We start from the raw sequence: 18884 nt of genomic DNA, 5'->3' as shown, positions 1-18884 counted from the left end.
GTGGCTGAAGGACCTGTCGGAGGAGTGAAAATCCGTCTGCAAGAGAGCTTGCCAGTCTGTCAATATTCTGTGTCAACTGCGCGAAAGTCTCTGAAGCCCTCTTCTCCGATGTCTCCATCAAGTCAAGCATTCTCTTCTTAACCTGGATGTCTTCTTCAGCTAGGGAGATCTCAGATGTCAGCTTTCTCTTCATCTTATTTTGCTTGTGTCCATCCAATTTCGCCTTTAAAAAAAGACATACAAATGACAAATTTGATATAACAGTATGGGACCATGGAGATAATATCAGAGTTTCCAAAGTGGGTGCCGTGATGCCAGTCCAGGGGTGCCTCAGAATAATTAGATAACATTTTCACAATATCACTTCAATATGCTTAGTAACAGACATGATTTGCACTGTACTTGTTGAGTTCTTTTTCCATCTACGGCCTACTCTCTTTGCCAAAAATAGCAGATCTACAAGCTCATGCACACATTGAGACACACCAGTGTGAGATTGTAGATGGTCTATTCTTGGTGAACCCTATAATAGGGATGCTGGGGTTCAAGACAAGTGTAACGTTGTATGCAGTCATAAAACGGATATTACATAGCCTACCCTATTATTCCCTAGTAGTACCCTCCTGTCCCACTAGTAATCGTAATTTCTCCCCATTATTGTGTGTTTAGAGTTGTTATTGTTATTAATAATTAGAAATGAATGATTCCTGTATTTTTGGATGAAAGGGGAACATAGAACCTTTTTTGTGGGGGTAAGTAGGGAACACAGAACATGGGTCCCCCTTTTTCATGTAGAAAGATGTGTATATTTATGTTGCCTAAATGATGTAAGATTCTAAAAATGAACAGTGTAATTCAGGTGTGCTATGGGTGAAAAAGGTTATTTACAGGGGTGCCCTGAGACAAAACGTTAGACAAAACAAATACCTGAAGTAGAGCTCGTCTTTGTTTGACCACCGTGGCTGAAGGCGTCGAGGAATCAGACCCTTCCTCTCTGGATTCAGCTTGTGATGGTGACGTTCCATCCGCGGATTCCATGGACTCATCCTGGACAATATCACCTGTCTCAAACCCAGAGGGGATGGTGGTCGTGGCAGGAGAACCCCCCCAGATCTGCTCGCAGAGTTCGAAATATATCAGGATCACTCTACCATGACCGCTCTTGCGACCCTGGTCCACGGCAGCCCTATATTTCGTCCGGATCGCTTTCAGTTTTGTAGTGATTATATTTCTGTTGATATCATCTTTTCCATGCGGAAAGTCTGGGCTGGTCTCAGGAGGATACTGTTCCACGAACAGAGCTGTGATGTCTGGGTACTTCGTGCTACTTGTGTCCCAGTCCACGTTTTCATAAGCTTGACCAACTTTATATTCTAAAGTTACATTGAGTAATAGCTCTACCTCGTTGTCCGACCAGACAAAGGACTCTGTTTTCTCGGCGCTCTTTTTCCCTTTTGGTGGCATTGTGGCCGTGGGGCAAAATAGATAGTAGTACTGTTTTCAGTTGCTATTACGAACGAGTACTGTGTTCAACTTCTGTTGCTTTCCCTCTGGCGCGTGTTTTTGGGAGTGATAAACAGGAAGAACTACAACCGGTAGTGGCTTTTCGCCCCAGGCATATGATTGGCCAGTGTGGGTTTTGGATGGTGATATATCGCCACCTGTTGGCGTGGCATCCTACGGACAGTGTTTTAATAGCGTATTTATAATACCGTGTGGACACACATATTTTTCTACACGGGCCCGTGTGGAGGCGTATAGGTTTCAAAACGAAGTCAGAAACGCCCGGGGATTTTTTAGGTATGGACAGGGCCTTAGATACGATTTTTTAGTTAATTTGTAATGTTTCTGACGCCACAGCGGAGCTGGTACACTAGTTATGACGAACCACCTGCCTTTAAACTCAAAGTTATCCTCCATCATGGAGGTGATGATGACCCGAGTTTGCAAACTCGTAGATGATGATGTATCTGGGCTGCGATCGGAGTTAGCCCGGGTTCTTCTCGACAACGCCAAGCTCAATGAGAAGGTGCAGATGTTGGAGTGCGAGCTGGAAGCCCTGAGGAAACGAAGCGACGTTTCGAAACCCGCTAAACATGTCCGCACCATAGGCGTGCAGACAGGAGACGTGTTTAAAGATGGAGTTGGTATGATTTCATGAATCGCCTACTGTTTTGCTGCAAACAGCTACTAGCGCGTGCTGTTTGCAGCTGTTGCCACTTGCCACAGTCTGTCTAGGGTGTTACTCATTATGTTGTTTTGATGATCATTCATGTGTGCAATAACTTGTCTTTTCTGCAGTGAACGGGCCTCCCACCATAGAAGGGATCTATGGAAAGGATTGGTGCATGAATTTGTGGAAAGATGTCACAACACAATCTGAGGTGAGAATTGAAGCCGCTTATGTTATTGTCTAGACTAGTGTCTACTGTAGTGTCTACTCATGAATTGTTTGTAGGCGTACGGCGTAGCCTACATTCCAGATAACCATTGTCATGTTAAATGCTGCTTGTTACAACTGAGTTGTTTGCAGTCAACCATTTAGTGTTATCATATTTTGCATTACATTAAACAAACAAATCTATTCTCCGTTATTAAGCATCTACACATGCACCAACATAAAGGAACGCCCAGACTACGTAAATTAGTGTGGATCAAGTTGTAAAAAACTGCTCATTGATTGCATACATTTTAATGTATAAGTTGATCACAGACAGGCGGCACATGGGTGATTAATTGTAAACAGCAGGAGGTGATTATCTTCGTCTGAAGATTAGCTGTGTCCAAACTCCAATAAGCTGTGGCATTGTGCTATATTGTAGGGTAACACACACAACACATTCTGTGAATACTGAGTGGCCATCAGGATTTTTACGTTTTGGATACTAATGCAATAACATGTACCATGCAATTCAGACAATGGCTCAATCTATCATATCTAAAGTATACATGTGTATTAAAAATCTAATTTCCAAATATTACAGCAGGAAGTGAGCTGATGTAATTATTAATAATAACTTGAATTTATATAGCGCCTTTCAAAAAACCCAAGGACGCTTTACATCAACAAAAATAAACTTGGGGCTTTTAAGCCATGACATCATTTTGTAGTCAGACCGCCAAGCAGATTTATTATCAATATCTGTCCCTCGCTATTTCAACAGATCCGAGACAAAAATAATGACTAAAGTATAATTCTACCACTTTCCTTTCAACAACAAAGAAAAGAAAAATTAGTAAATAGTAAAAATAGAAAAAGATTCACAGGTGCTGGGGCCTTTTGGCCCCAAAAGTTCTCCTCTGCTTACAAAATGATGTCAGACTTAACAGCCCCTATGCCAAAATCAAGTCCGCACAGAGTCAATCTATTCCAGAGGGAAGAAATAATTAGGGAGAGTGATGGTTTACATTGGCGCTGTTGTACAGTCTGATAGCCGGATTATTGAAGCTTTTTCTAGACACGTGCACCTGAAACCACTGCTAAAAAGGTTGCTTACGTGAACGAACTTCAAATTGAATTGCTGATGAATACACTGTAATAAGATCTGCATGTAATCTTAAAGATGCAGTCACCGGAGCCATCTTCAGAAGAAATCATCATCAAAGAGGAGGTCAAAGAGGAGGATTGTGAGGTGGAGATTGCAAACAGCTGCCAAAAGGACACGCACAAACTGAACGTATCAGGTAAGAGGAACAAGGGATATTCAGATTAAAATGAGGTAATCTACGTGCTCTTATCAGATTGTGATTTTAATGTCTATTCTCTTGTGAATTAGAAGAGTGTACGAGCCGAAGAGCAGAGGGGCCATTCGTTGATGACATCGCTGGGGTTCTGTCAGTCGACCAGTTTGTGGCTGCAGTTGGTCTTCCTGAAGAATGTTTGACGATCGACGAAGTCATGGTAGAACATAGCAGCCATGTCATTCCTATTGAAGAGGACGATCCCGCCAATACACAGTTTATTAAAGAAAGCACAAAGGAACCGTCAGGCACCATTGTAGGTGAACCTACACAAAATCAACCGCAGTCTCTGCCAGTGAATTCAGAGAATGATACGGACCTTTATAGAGAGACATGCAGTACATACAATACAGTGCATTTACAAACTACCAACAATACTGACAAAGACCAGTTCACTTGTAAAATATGTGACAAGACATTCTTCCACAAACGTGAGCTAACGCACCATACGAAGACCCACAAATCGAACTTGTGCCAAATATGTGGGCAGAGCAGGGGAGACCAAACACACAAGTGTGTCCCTCTGTCATCGTCGCCCTCGCAGAAGTCAAACACCACGTGTTCTTGGTGTGGGATTACGTTTGGTAAACTTTCAGCTTTAAAGATTCATTCTCGTGTCCATACAGGAAAGAAAGCCCATGTGAGTACGATATGTGGGAAAGGGTTCTCACAGAAAGGGAATCTCAAAAGTCATCTCAGCATCCACACTGGGGACAGTGGGGAGAAACCTTTCCACTGTGGCTACTGTGGGAAAACCTTTAGGCAACTGACGAGCCTCAATTACCATCTGATGACCCACGAGAAACACGAGGAAAACGCCAGGAGATCAAAACGACTGAAAAAATAATGTCGCCTTGTAGTTTATCCGCTGTTTGACGTAACTGCAACGACGACGAAAACTGCATGGTCACATAGGAACCAGTGACCTAAAAGACAAATATTGTTTAAATGCTTCATTTTAACGCATAGAGGAACCAGTGACCTAAAAGACAAATATTGTTTAAATGCTTCATTTTAACGCATAGGAACCAGCGACCTAAAGACAAATATTGTTTAAATTTTTCATTTTAACCCATAGGAATCAGCGACCTAAAAGACAAATATTGTTTAAATTTTTCATTTTAACGCATAGGAATCAGTGACCTAAAAGACAAATATTGTTTACATTTTTCATTTTAACGCATAGGAACCAGCAACCTAATAGACAATTATTGTTTAAAATTTTGATAGTAATTCTCAAGTCTGCACTTAGGCTCTTTTTTGGTATTATTGGTTGCATCCAATAAGGGCCATTTGGGCAATTGTTGTAGCACACATAATTAAGAATACCAGTAAGGATCTTGTTTTGTACATCACAGAATAAATACTGGTAATTTGTCTTCAGTGTGTTTTCCTGAAGATTGTTTAGTTTAGGTATTTCTTGTGCTGCCTCTCTGGGGTAATAAAGTATTTATTTTTTGTTCTAGCTGTCTTGGAATTCAAGTCATTACTTGTTGCTTGGCTACACTAATCAAACACTCATTTACTATTTTAATTTGATTAGTCTGTATAGTTTTCACCATTGAAACGTGTGCCTTCATTTGGTTAATCTCAAATGTAATCATTACTATTAAAATGGTGAATTTAATTAATCTAGTTATTTGGTACTGGGGTTCAGTAAATAATTTGGGTCATAGACAATAGACAAGCCCTTCTATATATAGATATAGATGTTTACTGAAAACCTGTTTTATCTATGCCCTCCAAAGAAATCCAGAGGTTCATGAAGGATTTCAGTCAAATATGAGGATTGTATGCATTTTATTTTAGTTGTGGTCTCCTGTCTACTAAATCACTTAAAGGGGGTATTTCACTTTAAAACACTTCTGGCGTCATTTTAACATTTACTGTACATCTGCCTGGTATGGAACACAGAACCTACGGTAGTTATTAAAGGGAGAGCACTCTACCGACTGAGCTACCCTGACAAATGCAGCTTTAAGGGGCAGTTCACTTTAAAATTTTAACTACTACTCTGGCTTGTGCACAGTTAAATATTTAGATACTGTATTAATTTGATCAGACATGTTGGGTTATTATATTGTGTGTGTTATATTGTGTGTGTGTGTGTATATATACAATATCTTTAATGAAGAAAATAAATGCACAACCTCACATTAGGACAATATCGGTCACCAGAACTAAAGACAGTGTTTTAAATTAAACTGGAGTTTGGATTTATATAGCAAGGGGGCATGTCTGGTCAAATTAATATCAAATTTCCAAATATTGAATCAAGCAACTTAAAATAAGCCCAGAAATGTTTTAACCCATTGAGACCAGGGAAAGCCCGTTATACCTTTAAACTGGGAAACTTTCTGTGTCATTTTAGATGTTGCTAGTACATGGCTAAATGGTCTTCAAGAGACGAGAGACACACACACGGGTAGCCAAAGTGCCAAAATTGTATTTAAAAAAAAATGATCAGCAGGCAACTGCCTTCAGGGTTAGGGCTACAGTATGTATATAGCAGAACAAAATAAAAAAATAAAATGGGGGGGAGGAAGGCTGCATTGTGCGATAAATTCCCAGCACAGGACTTCTAACAACGACCTATATGCATGCAAAAAGTATTAACTGCATGGAAGCTAACCGCTTCTTAAATTGGAATAACTAAAACAGTCATTTCCAGCTACGTTCCGTCTCACTTTGGCTGCCATAATGTGTAATGTGTTGGGTATGTATGTTTGTTAAGAGGTGGGGAGTGCCAAACACATTGGCTTGTTATTGTAATGCCCTTATTTATTGGTAAAGGCAGCATATCACACAGCAGCTTTAATTGTGTACCAATATGGCAGACCTGGCACAGTGGGTAAGTCACTTTTTGTTATTCTTCTAGGCTATATTGGAATAAATAGAGTTAGCACAGTGTTATTAAATACTATGGCATTCAAGTTTCTACAGGTGCCGTTTGCACAGTACACCTCTAAATCTCACATTGATTATATTTTGTCAATACTTTCTACAGTTGACATTTATACCATACACCACAGTCTTATTGATTCACTTGTTCTGATTTACTACTCTCATAACAGTCCCTGTGTTAATGCTGAACAGGTACAGTATCATAAAAAAGGTTCATAGCTACATAGTATTCTTTAGGCAAAATGGTATAATTTGGAGGACTGTGTGAAACCCAAATGTTCTTTCAGCATCTACCAGGTCTCAATTGAAACACTTGTGCTGATTAAAGCCATACTTGTAGGCATAACTTTTCCCACAGTCCACACAGCTGTAGGGCTTCTCTCCTGTGTGGGTACGTAGATGCATGTTGAGAGAGCTTTTCTGGGAAAAACTTCTCCCACACTCCAGACAGCTGTAGGGCTTTTCCCCTGAATGCACACGCTGATGTAGTTTCAAGTATGTTTTCTGAGCAAAACGCTTCCCGCAAACCGTGCAGCTAAATGGTTTTTCTCCAGAATGTCTCCTGATGTGGACTTTCAAGCTGCTCAAATAGTTAAATACCTTGCCACAGAACAAACATTCAAACTGTTTCGGTACCTTCCCCGCAGCCCTGTGCTGCTGGATTGCCAGTTCTTTGGTTGCGTTGCTTTGCATGTTGTTCATAAAGTCTGAGTACTCCCCGCCGGCTGATGATCGATTTGTGTCATCGACAAGATTAGCCATTGGTGACCCCTCGATTAAGCCATCCATGAGCATTGGCGGTGCTCCTTGTTGTGGTTGAGCAGAAGTTACTGGGAAGTTGTTCAAGCCCCCCTGGTGAAGTCGAAGCTCGTTGACAGCTCTCTGATCGGTTCCGTCCTCCTCAATTGTTGCGAGTCCTGTCAGAACAAAACAACCTAGATAAGTTTTGCAATGGCACAAATGTTGCTATCGTTAAAAAATTGTGATGATGGCCAACTTACTCTTTCTGTTGTCTGAAAGCCTCATCTGTTGGCCAATGGGCTGATCTTCATACGTCTCCTCTTTAACAAATATTAGGTCTGGTTCACCATCCATCAAATCAACTGCCTAATAAACAATAAGACAGATAGTTTTAAACATAGTTAATGTTATACTCAATACTGACTTGCCCCTCCTCCCTCCCCTCACTTCCACTTTATCATTTTAACTAGGTCAAATAATAAAATGCATATAGAATCTATGTCTATAGTATGTACAGTATACACATTTATCATCATTTCCATATTCAGAATCAGTATGAAGCCCTATATTGCACCAGCAGAAAACATTCAATATACTGCGGTATGGACTTGTGAAAAACGTTTTTTTTGTTTTACTTTTACAGTTAGGGTGGAGTCACATTTTGTCTATCTTGCTATTATACACGGTCACCGACTGCCACTGTGTGCGCACGCACGCACGCACGCACGCACGCACGCACACACACACACACACACACACACACACACACACACACACACACACACACACACACACACACACACACACACACACACACACACACACACACACACACACACACACACACACACACACACACACACACACACACACACACACACACACACACACACACACACACACACACACACCTGTAAATTGTGCTCAGATGATATGGACAAATACTATAGTATAAAGTAAGAAAATATACTCCAAATAGTAGGCTATGTCCGCTATTTGATGGAAAATAAAGTATTGAAGTGGTTAAAGCCTCATATTGTACATAATGACCAAGCATTGCATTGTCTGGCTCTATGGATGGGAGGTTAACCACCTGGCTTCATGGTAAAGGCAGAATCATTTGCTCTACTAAGCACAGAGGCAGACTGCAGCAGGTCAGTCAGAGAGGCGAGAGGGTCATCGGTTACAACCTGCTCTCTCCCCAGGACCTGCACCGCTGCTGGACAGAGACGCGAGCAGCAAAGATTATTGCCAACCGTCTCTCGCTCTCTCTTTCTCTCACTTCCAGTTACCAGCTACTTTACCAGCAAGTGTTAACAGCCCACCAAGACCACATCCTCCTGCCACTATAGGCAGTGAAACTCACTGACACACAGATCAGTAGTACACAATGCATTGCGTTGCAAGCAGTGGTGTTTTGGTTGCTTCATGGGACGGTGCGCGCTAGAACACCTCAGCCTAGATTCACGAGCCAAATACCCCCAAAAATTGCTACTTTGCATACACGGTATAAAAGCAACACAGCACTGCGGCTAGTCTGGCTACAGTACTGCTGCTGCCACAACGAGAAAGACTATTTATACACCCATGAACCAAGTAAGGATTAATATTAATGACACATTATTAAGGTCATTAAGGAGATCTTTTCTAACGCTGGTCTCATCATGCAGTGAATTCATTAAAAAGCTGTACCACCGGGGGTGACAAAATGGCTGTAAGCTTGAAGATCTGGAAACGACAAAGACTTATGCACACCTGATCAGCTCAAAGACGGTGCGTAGGCAGGGATCAGAGGTATAGATAAAATGACCCGGACGGACACTGTCTACACTTACACAATAGGGACAACTATTTAAGTCAATAGACCTTCTTCAGGCATCTCTCAAAGCTTAAAGATCTGCAATTTTTGGCGAACGCCCCGAATGGGGATGCCAGGAATCAAGTGGTTAATATTGTGTATGTGTGTACACGTCAACCGTGAGGCTGTTTAACAAAAGCTGACCCCTGTCAGTCTTGGCAACATAGGCCATCACACAGGCATTAATCACTTTATGTAAGTGAAACTCGATTGCTGCTGCACTGGCACGATCACTTACACACTTCCATATTTGATATCTGCTGCTAAGTTTGAGGTCTCTTACTTGCACAAGAGACTGATTAAGACCGTCAGGTCGCAGTTACTATCAAAACCAGCTGTCTGTCTGTCAGTCAGTCTGTCACACGTCACACTTTTGCCCTGCTCATATCTCCGCAACCGTTGGATCTGTCCCATATAGCGCCACCATCAGGCCGATTTTTTCAAACACATTTTTAGACACTGCTCCTACACATTTTGCCCTAAAAATCACGCTGCGACCTGACGGTCGCTTATCTCCCGATTAGGGAGTCTTACTGGTGTTCTATATTCTAAGTGATGTCTCTCTCAAATGCTTTCACTGATAACCGACAACCATGATTATGGTTTATTTAAAGTACTGTTTTTACTCTCATCTTGTATACAGTGAACAGGGCCTCCAGCCATGTTTATCCAAAGACAGACCACTCCCATGTCAGATGTGCTCCATCCCAGAATGATAGAAACAGAATGTATAGAAACACTTTGCAGACTTTCAACCTCATTTACATTTTTCAACTCGTAGGCGCGGCATGTCTATAACGTCCACAATACATGCCAATGTTCTCTGTATCACTGTAGCCAGCTGTAGCAGCTTAGTTTCCTACCAACCCCACTGACGTACCCTGACATTAACGGGTGGTGGAACAGCCACACACAGTTTGTATTTATATATATATACACACACTGAATACTGTGTGTGTGTATATATACACTACACACACACACACACACACACACACACACACACACACACACACACACACACACACACACACACACACACACACACACACACACACACACAGTGTATGAGTGTGTGTGTATATAGCAGCAGAGCGAATGTAAAGGAAATAGCCTGACCAACTGGTGAACCATATTTGGATGTTCAACTTCCTTCACGTTTGTTCAGTGGTTTACAGGAGGGGTTCTCAAACCTTTTTAGGCTGTGACCCCCAAAATAAACACATTTGAACTGGGGACCCCCCACCACAGATAGATATCGTGAAAATAGCAGATCTACATGCGAGGCCTTGTGAGCATGTAGATCGGCTATTTATTTTCACAATGTTCGCCTCTTGCTTACTTAATATTTGACAGTTTGGTGTTAAAACGAAGTCCTTAAATTGTCACTTGAGAAATGTGCAGATACCATGTATACACTTATACTGCGTGTTGGTTTGTTTACCATTGAGTGAGAAAAAAATGACATTAAGCTAACCCCTGGGGTCAGGTTGAGAACCACTGGTTTACAGCAGTATACAAAACTTTGAAAGAAAAAAAAAATGTTTGGCTAGGTATGTCAGTCTGTCTGTCCACTACTTTGGTCCCTAACAACATATCTTGAAAACTACTGGCTGGATTACTTGGAATTTACTGTGCACCATAGTGATCCCCATGGACCGAGAGGTCGAACCTTTTAATCCCTATCTAAGTGGATCAAATTTGTATTTTGGTTAGTTGAAAACCAAAAAATATCATTGTGGTCACTTTGATATCCGATCTGTGATCAAAGAATTATCTCAGCGAACACTCACTAAAATCCAAATCTGATCCACTCAAAAATATTAACTCTTGGGTCCAGAGAGGATGACCCATACCGATTAGGGCAAAATGTCCACTTAATTTGCTCTGCATCGCCATGCTGCCTTAGCCTGGCTTGGCCAGACTATATACTAATGCAGATAACTAACTGCAGTATATATATCCCCTCCTTGTTTTAACATGGGTGGATTGTCTAGCTGAGTTAGGCTAATGCTGCCTAGAGACTAGAGGATGAAAGCTACCATCTAGTCACTAAATAGATATCCCCAATGCATGACCTTTCCTCTAGCGCCACCCTCAGTCCAAAAATGTCAACTGCACACGTCTCATCTAATGGGTGGACAGCCACGAAACATACTGTGCACATCCATGCTCACTGGAGAAAAAATCTTAATGACTTTGGTGACCCCAAAACTCCAGTGGTTCATGGCATACCAGACTCTATGCAAAGCAGCCATTTTGAAAAATTCTTGGCCTTACTTCCTTCACAGGTCTAAACAATTTTACTAATAAGGCTGCCATATATAGAGCCCATTACAGGCGGTCCATAGACATGGGGGAAAGTGTTATATACAGTAAAACCTTGTGTACAATTATTTCATATTATGTCCATCAAAAGTATGACAATGTATTGAACGTTGGGGGGGGGGGGGGGGCTTGAAATGAAATATTGTCTGTTAAGGGCTTAATATACTTTGTTGCGCATGCCATGGTATTTTTTTTTCTGAAAACAGCTCATCTACAAGCTCATAACACATAGTTCATTCTGCAACTCGTAGTGAGTTTGTAGATTGGCCATTTTTGGTGCACTACACTGGTATGCAACAAAGTATAAATCTGCCTTTAGAAGATAATTAATGTTAAGTAAGGATACATTCGAAATAGACATGACTGTTATGCACTCTTATAGACTAAATATATTATTGTGAGGTGGGATGGTCCTTGAGGATTGTTTGAAATGTCATCTATGCTAGTGGTCCAGATGAGGATCTAGCCCTGCCCTAGAAATATTGCGCGAATCAGAGCGTATCTGTCGTTGGAAGATGCAAAAACGCTGATCCACGCCTTTGTTTTCTCTAGGCTTGATTAATGCAACGCACTTCTCTCTGGTCTGCCAAAGATAACTACTGACAGATTACAACTTGTTCAAAATGCTGCAGCCAGAGTTTTAACTAAAACTAAGATAAGAGAACATATTACTGGCTCCCGGTTGTTTTTCGGATTGATTTTAAAATTATTTTACTTGTTTATAAAGCTCTAAATGGTCTGGCACCTTCATATCTCTATGACTGCCTGCATATATGCGTTCCAAACCGCCCCCTCAGGTCTTCTAGTGCAGACCTGCTTGATGTGCCTAATATGACATATTTACGGTGAAGCAGTTTTCTGCTTCTACGGACCCACAGCTTGGAATAAACTCCCACTACACCTAAGACAGGTAGCCACTGTGGATAGCTTTAAAGCACAGCTCAAGACCCATTTATTTACTCTTGCTTTTAACTGAATTTTTAAATTCCTGTGTTGCTATTGAAGTCTGCACTGTTCTTAAAATGTTTTAAATGTTCTTCAATGTTTTATGTTTTTATTTTCCTCTGCTTTATTGTAATCATGTGTATTTTTCTGTAAAGCGCTTTGAGCTGCATTTCATGTCATGAAAGGTGTTATACAAATAAAGTTTTATTATTATTATAAGGCCAAAAGGCAAATCTGGACAATTTTTTGTAGTTTACATAGCCTTTGAAACCAAAATATTTGTTTTGGATAGGCAAGTCCAGACGAGACCACATGATTGCTTATAGTGTAACCTGGCTGTAGTAATGCATCGTTTTGCCTCTTGATTAAAGAAGTTGTTTGTACTTGCTTAATTATTACCATTATCGTGTAATTATTAGTTACAGTAGTAGTACATAATACATCTTTTAATCTTTCTAGTCGTGGAGGATATTAGTGAAACTGGCTGACATATAATTTGCAAGGTGCTCCTGTAAAATCATTCCCCCTCATTGTTATCTAACCTGTGGTGGCACTGGTGGACCATTGTTTCTCAAAGTAGAGGCTTCTTCTGTTGTCCCTTTGGTTGGAGGGGGGAGTTTCTCTCTCCATAGATCCATACACCAGTCTTTTCCAAAAATACCATCGATGGCTGGTGCAGGCTGGGAAGGCTGTTGCTGATCTGCAAGGAAAACATCACACAAATACAATAATACATAAATAAACTCAATGGCTAATAAACCTAATTCCTTATTTTACATGCCTCATCCGCGAGTAGCAATTAACCCTCTTTTCCAGATGCTATGGACCTAAATTAACAGCATCCAAATTCGGGGGGGGAGGGGGCATTAGCCAAAAATAGCAGATCTACAAGCTTTATTTTTTTGCAAAAAGATGTGTTAAAGAGTGGAGGAAAAAGCGGTCAGAGTCAGAGTACAAGGTCCAGTTTCACCAACGAATAGAGGGTTTTTAAGTAGTTAAAATATAAAACACGCACCGCGCACAAATTTCTCTGAAGCCCCAGCAGCAGCAGCAGCAGCAGCAGTCCCAGTCCCACTGTTGCTGTTGTTCCGATGGCTGACATGGTTGTTGCTGCTGTTGGAGGTGGCATTATTCGTGGGATAGTTATGGTTGTGGGAACCAGAGGAACCCCTGGCCGCTCTCAGCTGGATCTCCAGAGAGAAGCATCTCTTCTTCAGGGCTTCGTTCTCGCTCCTGCTCTGGGAGATCTCTGTGTGCAGAGCGGACGAGCACTCGTCGGCCAGGTCGCTTATTTCCACCAAATAAGCCTTCGTTAGCTTTTCCAGGATAGCGCCCAGCTGGGCCCGAAAACTTCTGTTCGTGGTGTCGCACATCATGTCGACGACACGTTAGCGAGCGCGACTGATATCGTACGCTTTAGAAATAAATATAAAAAACACACGTCTGGTCTAGACTGGTCAATGGTTCACAGACACACCGTAATAAACACTACTTATAAATAGCGTGATTCCTAAACCCACCAGGATTGAGTTAAGAAGACCCGCCTCCTCTCGATAATCTTAAGTATGAAAGTGCCCATGAACGTTAGTGCTGCTCGCTCAAGTGCAAAGTACCTACTACCTACTGATCCGTTACAATAATACACGCAGCCATATCCAAACCATAACAATTTAACTGATAATCAGTTAGAGTTTTTATTTAATACTTAATAGCTTTCTCAGTACGTTTTTCTCTTTAGCAAAGTTACAAAGTTTTCCCTTTATTAAAGGAGTAGTTCACCCCCAAAATGACTTTTTTTCTATTGATTATACTCATGCCATGGAGAGAGTAGAGTTCAATAATATTTTTTGTTTTTTGTCGCATTCCTAAGACATAAATGTGATAACAATAAATTTACCCCCATTCATTTCGTATGGTGACCCGTTTCGAGACGGGTCACCATCCGGAATCAATGGGGGTAAATTTACTCAAATCAAATTTTTGTCTTAGGAATGTGTCAAAAACCAAAAAATATTATTGAACTCTACTCTCCATGGCATGAGTAATCAATGGAAAAAAAGTCATTTTGGGGGTGAACTACTCCTTTAAGCACAGTACAATTAAGTCAGTTTCAAGTTTTTTTTAGCACAGTTTATTTTGAGCACTGTAGTGAGAAATTAATAGTTGTGCATTGTGCAAAAGCAGGCTTTTCTCTGTCTTCATGCCTCTGACTTTATCCACCCTCCATGTGTCAGGCAGGGATTTCAGCCACTCCTGGAAGTCCTCGCGTTTCCGCGAGGCGGGTCTTAACTCAAGCCTGGTGGGTTTAGGAATCATGCTTATAAATAAGGTCCTCTCACTGCCGCGAGGGATTGTGGGGGATGCGCGACCAGCAAACGATTCGTCGCTTTTGATCGGCGCATAAAGAATAATGCTATTCGACCCTGGAACGGTCGGTGTAGGCTACCAAAGATATTATGGCTTACGGGTGGATAATGTTTAAGGACTTGTAAATCATGTTTGAAGCCAGTTTTGGTATGGACAGATATAATGGGAGCACGTTCTTTTATCATAGGCCTGTTATCTGCTTTGGGCACGAACGGGTTAAACACACACCCCCCACACACACACAGCAGGCACCCGACGCAATTATTTATATTGTACACACACTTCTCTGAGCGGCTATGGGTGAAGAAGGGTGTAGTAAAACAATGAAATGTATAATTATGTAATGTGACTGTTTTCACACAGATAGTTCGGATTGCAGTAAGTAAAGTTAGGACTGGTATTTTGTTGACTTAGTTCAAAATAACCGATTCATGGAAAGGAGGTGAGTTTCTCATCTTTAAAAGATGTATTTTTAATGCTGTAGCAACCTATGGTAGCAACCCGTGTGTGTGTGTGTGTGTGTGTGTGTGTGTGTGTGTGTGTGTGTGTGTGTGTGTAGAATGCTTTACTATTTATTATTAGCAGCATAAAGTTGACAATATCCACGACCACCAGCATCATACTTGTTGTATTATTGACCTACAAAGCTAGCCAGGTATAGTACCCTCTATCGCAGAAATTGAATTGTAAAACTGCAGTCCACTCAAATCTGAAACCAAAGATAGCTTTATTACAATATCATTTAAAATAAATGCCAAAATTAGTTACAGTTGACCAACAACAATGTTTGATGAGCCTGCATGTCCATTTGTCCCTCTAAATATTGGTAGGCCTACACTAGATTCAGTGTTATACATGTTCATACTGGGATCTATATGCACTGCCATGTGTTTTTTCAAATTACAATTCTTTGTGAACCCTTTACCACATTTTACACAAACAAAAGGTTTTTCTCCAGTGTGAGTGCGTTGATGCATATCAAGAGTACATTTCTGAATAAAGCCCTTTCCACAAATAGGACAGCGATATGGCTTTTCTCCTGTGTGTGTGCGCTGGTGCGTATAAAGATGCCCTTTCTGTGCGTATCGTTTCCCACACAGCGTACATCTAAATGGCTTTTCTCCTGTGTGACTTCGTTGATGTATTTCAAGCTGACTGAAACATCTAAAGTTCTTGCCACACTGCAAGCAGCCAAATCGTTTAGCAGCCGAATTCCGTAAGCTGTGGACCTTCACATTCTTTGCCATGCTAAAACTTTGGGGGGGGGCAATTCGGCCGAAGGATTTCTCCATCTCTAGGTTTGTGTGTCCCGGTGTAAGCTGTGCATTCTGGCGCACAGAGTGTGCAGTACTCCACTGTGTGTCCTCTTTCCCTGGTCCGGCCAAAGATGATCGAGAGCCTTGGGTCACAAAGCTCTCAGTAAATGTAGGTTGTTGATCTGAGCAGGTTTTGTGGTGCTGGATTACATCTGAGTTTCTCTTCCAAGTATCTGTGGCCATTTCACTTCCTGTTGAGAGAATATATTGAATTAGGAAACATGTCAAATATTAAATTATGCAAAATATAATTACCTGCATTCCTTGGGGAGCTGGAGTGGACAATATAGTGATATTACAGTATATCGATATTGTGATATGATCATATGAAACTAGATATCATCTGTGATTTGGGGTATCGTGATATCATGATATGGCATAAGTCTTTGCTGGTCGCATATGCCCTATTTTATACTGTTCAGAAATAGCTGATGGGGGATTTACAAGCTCACAACACGCTGCAAACCTGTTGACAATTTTCTCTATTTTAGAACATTTTGGGGGGAAATAAAACAAAATATTTTGATATTTGATTTTGCCCATATTTCCCATATATTGCCAACCTACTATCCTTGTAGGTTTGATAGTTTTTGTGATTTTCATTGCTTTAGACATTCCCAACATAATGTTTTTGCTTATTAGGGTAAGGTCACACCAAACTGTGGCTGCATACTGCCTTGTGTATTGACGTTGCCAGGCCGGTCTGTCTTCGACTCATCTGATTGAACAGAGTGGGAAAGCAGCAACTGTCTTGAGCATTTATCTAGTTTCAAATAGACTGTTTCTCTATTGGAGGCACCCTGGTGCATGGAACGCAAAAACGCAAGGTGTCCGCAAATACACGGAAAGCTGTGCAAGGGCAACAAACCACTCCATTCCCGCTGAAAAGGATAGGCAGAATTGGCTGCATAGACAGAATTAAAGTTCAGTATGACTTCCAAAATCTTATAGCCGAACTCACCATTTTCACCTGTCCTTTCGTTCTGTGGCCCACTGTCTTCACTGTCAATCTCCACCGGCTCCTCTTTTACCACTATCAGTTCAGGCTGCTCTCGGACTGGATTTGTAAGCTACAGAGAGAGAAGTATATAGAAATGACACCCATTAGGAACATGACAGTACATTGCAGAATACAGGTGAACTAAACACTTTAGCAAATTGGACACTGGATAACAAGGCACGTGTATGAAGTGGACACTTTCATGAAGTGAGTACAGTGCAGATCTCAATGCAATGCATCTTAGTAAGTATTTTCTTTGTTATGCTATAAACAACATACTACTAGGTTTACCTACACTTTATTGCATTATACTATAGTTATTACAACTGTTAGTACCTTACTTACTACAACATATTTAAGTACATTTTATTCCATATTTCCACATTTAATTGCACATACAGGTATAATAAGCATGTTATGTGTCAAACTCTTGGAATCTTGGATCTGACTTAATGTATTGACTTAAAGTTAAAGCATCGTTTTGCAGCAATCTTCCTAAACAAATGTCTTTTTACAGCAATGTTCCTAAACAAAGAATCATGTACAGCAATTTTCCTTCATAAAGAACCATTTATGCTTGTTATGTCACTCAAGAATTGAGTTATGGGACACTATTGGGCACTCTTCTACCCATTCACAGGCAATTAATTCTGGAATGTGTGAATGACCCCTTTTAGCAGAAGTCTGCGGAATACACAGTTTTGGATTATTTTGCTCATATTCACATATTATATTTAGTTAGTAAACTAAATATAACATATCAAGCTGAAACTCTTTTCCAAATATGTATTGTGCAAATCCTGTCATGTATGTTATGTATTCTTGACAAATCACTGGTGTTTTAGGAAACAATATAATCTGCTGCAGATGTAAATGTAATAATGCTGTAATTCATCCCATGTCGGTTTTCTCAAAAACATTACACTACTACATTACATTACATGTTTTAGAAAGTCCTTACTTCAACAGAAGCATCACTCTGATGATGCAAACATCCCCTTGCAGCAGAGGCGGATATGCTTTCCCATGTACTTTCACTATGGATGCAAAAACTCCAGATTAGATCAGAAAATCACCACCAATAATCACAAGCCATGATGATGAACAGTTTCCTCAGTTCAGTGAAATGGACACTGTATACAGTCAAGAGGCTATTCATAGGGGCCTACCTTTTTATTATTATAGGTCCTCCTGTCCCATCAGGCTCCACTGTTCCATGGGAAATGTTTTCTGAACCATCTCTAATCTTAGCTGCCATAACGTGTCCCGCTGTGTCCTGCTGCCTGCGCCCTTGTGCAATCCAGAGCAAATTCTCCATCAGCTGCAGTTTTTCGGTAAGGGACACGATTTCATTCCGTCCTCGTGTTATCTCTATTTTCAACATCTTTGATTCGATCTCAACCAGTTTGCTTATTTCCAGCACAGCTGTTTTTGATAATGCGTCCATGATGGAGACGAGTTGTGATTGAAAAGAGAAGATTGTCGCCATCGTTGCTTTTTTAATAAGTCGAGATGACTGCCAAACCGAAGAGCAGAATAAGTAATGTTTACAGCCTTATATGTATACTACGATAAGAAACGTAGATGTGCGTGTGCATGCTCAAAGGCTACTGAGCATGGTCTATCTCTTCCAAATGGGACGGTAAAATGGCATCATTGTTTCCATCTACAGGGTGGGAGGATA

General features: G+C 40.9%; 3 protein-coding genes across 3 annotated transcripts; 1 reads left to right on the top strand and 2 right to left on the bottom strand.

Annotated features, from left to right (window-relative positions):
• Positions 1-1908: 1908 nt before the first annotated feature.
• Positions 1909-4385, top strand: LOC308282942 (uncharacterized protein; the record flags this gene model as incomplete). Its single annotated transcript, XM_080723331.1, has 5 exons — positions 1909-2147; positions 2302-2384; positions 3564-3684; positions 3777-3997; positions 4368-4385. Exons 1-5 carry the CDS (start codon positions 1922-1924, stop codon positions 4383-4385), a joined length of 669 nt encoding a protein of 222 aa, XP_080579457.1. The 5' UTR covers positions 1909-1921.
• Positions 4386-4820: 435 nt separating this feature from the next.
• Positions 4821-13919, bottom strand: LOC308283225 (uncharacterized protein). The gene is made up of 4 exons (XM_080723610.1): positions 13533-13919; positions 13060-13217; positions 7647-7752; positions 4821-7562 (listed from the first exon to the last, which is right to left on the bottom strand). Exons 1-4 carry the CDS (start codon positions 13891-13893, stop codon positions 6946-6948), a joined length of 1242 nt encoding a protein of 413 aa, XP_080579736.1. The 5' UTR covers positions 13894-13919; the 3' UTR covers positions 4821-6945.
• A 46-nt stretch (positions 13920-13965) lies between these two features.
• Positions 13966-18689, bottom strand: LOC308282941 (uncharacterized protein; the record flags this gene model as incomplete). Its single annotated transcript, XM_080723330.1, has 4 exons — positions 13966-13970; positions 15750-16391; positions 17162-17270; positions 18462-18689. 4 exons carry the CDS (start codon positions 18687-18689, stop codon positions 13966-13968), a joined length of 984 nt encoding a protein of 327 aa, XP_080579456.1.
• Positions 18690-18884: the final 195 nt, after the last annotated feature.

The sequence above is a fragment of the Nannobrachium achirus genome (assembly GCF_963921795.1).
Source record: "Nannobrachium achirus genome assembly, chromosome: 4".
NCBI lineage: Eukaryota > Metazoa > Chordata > Actinopteri > Myctophiformes > Myctophidae > Nannobrachium > Nannobrachium achirus.
The sequence above is the reverse complement of the archived record's forward strand: the minus strand, read 5'-3'. Positions and strand labels throughout refer to the sequence as shown.

Bases quoted from the DNA above. Each gene is read 5' to 3' on its own strand.
- LOC308283225 (XM_080723610.1), bottom strand. From the start codon at position 13,893: ATGATGTGCGACACCACGAACAGAAGTTTTCGGGCCCAGCTGGGCGCT. The intron at 13,218-13,532 runs GTGCGTGTTTTA...TTTTCCTTGCAG, and splicing joins TTCAGAGAAATTTGTGCGCG to ATCAGCAACAGCCTTCCCAG. The intron at 7,753-13,059 runs GTTAGATAACAA...ATTGTTTATTAG, and splicing joins GTCCACCAGTGCCACCACAG to GCAGTTGATTTGATGGATGG.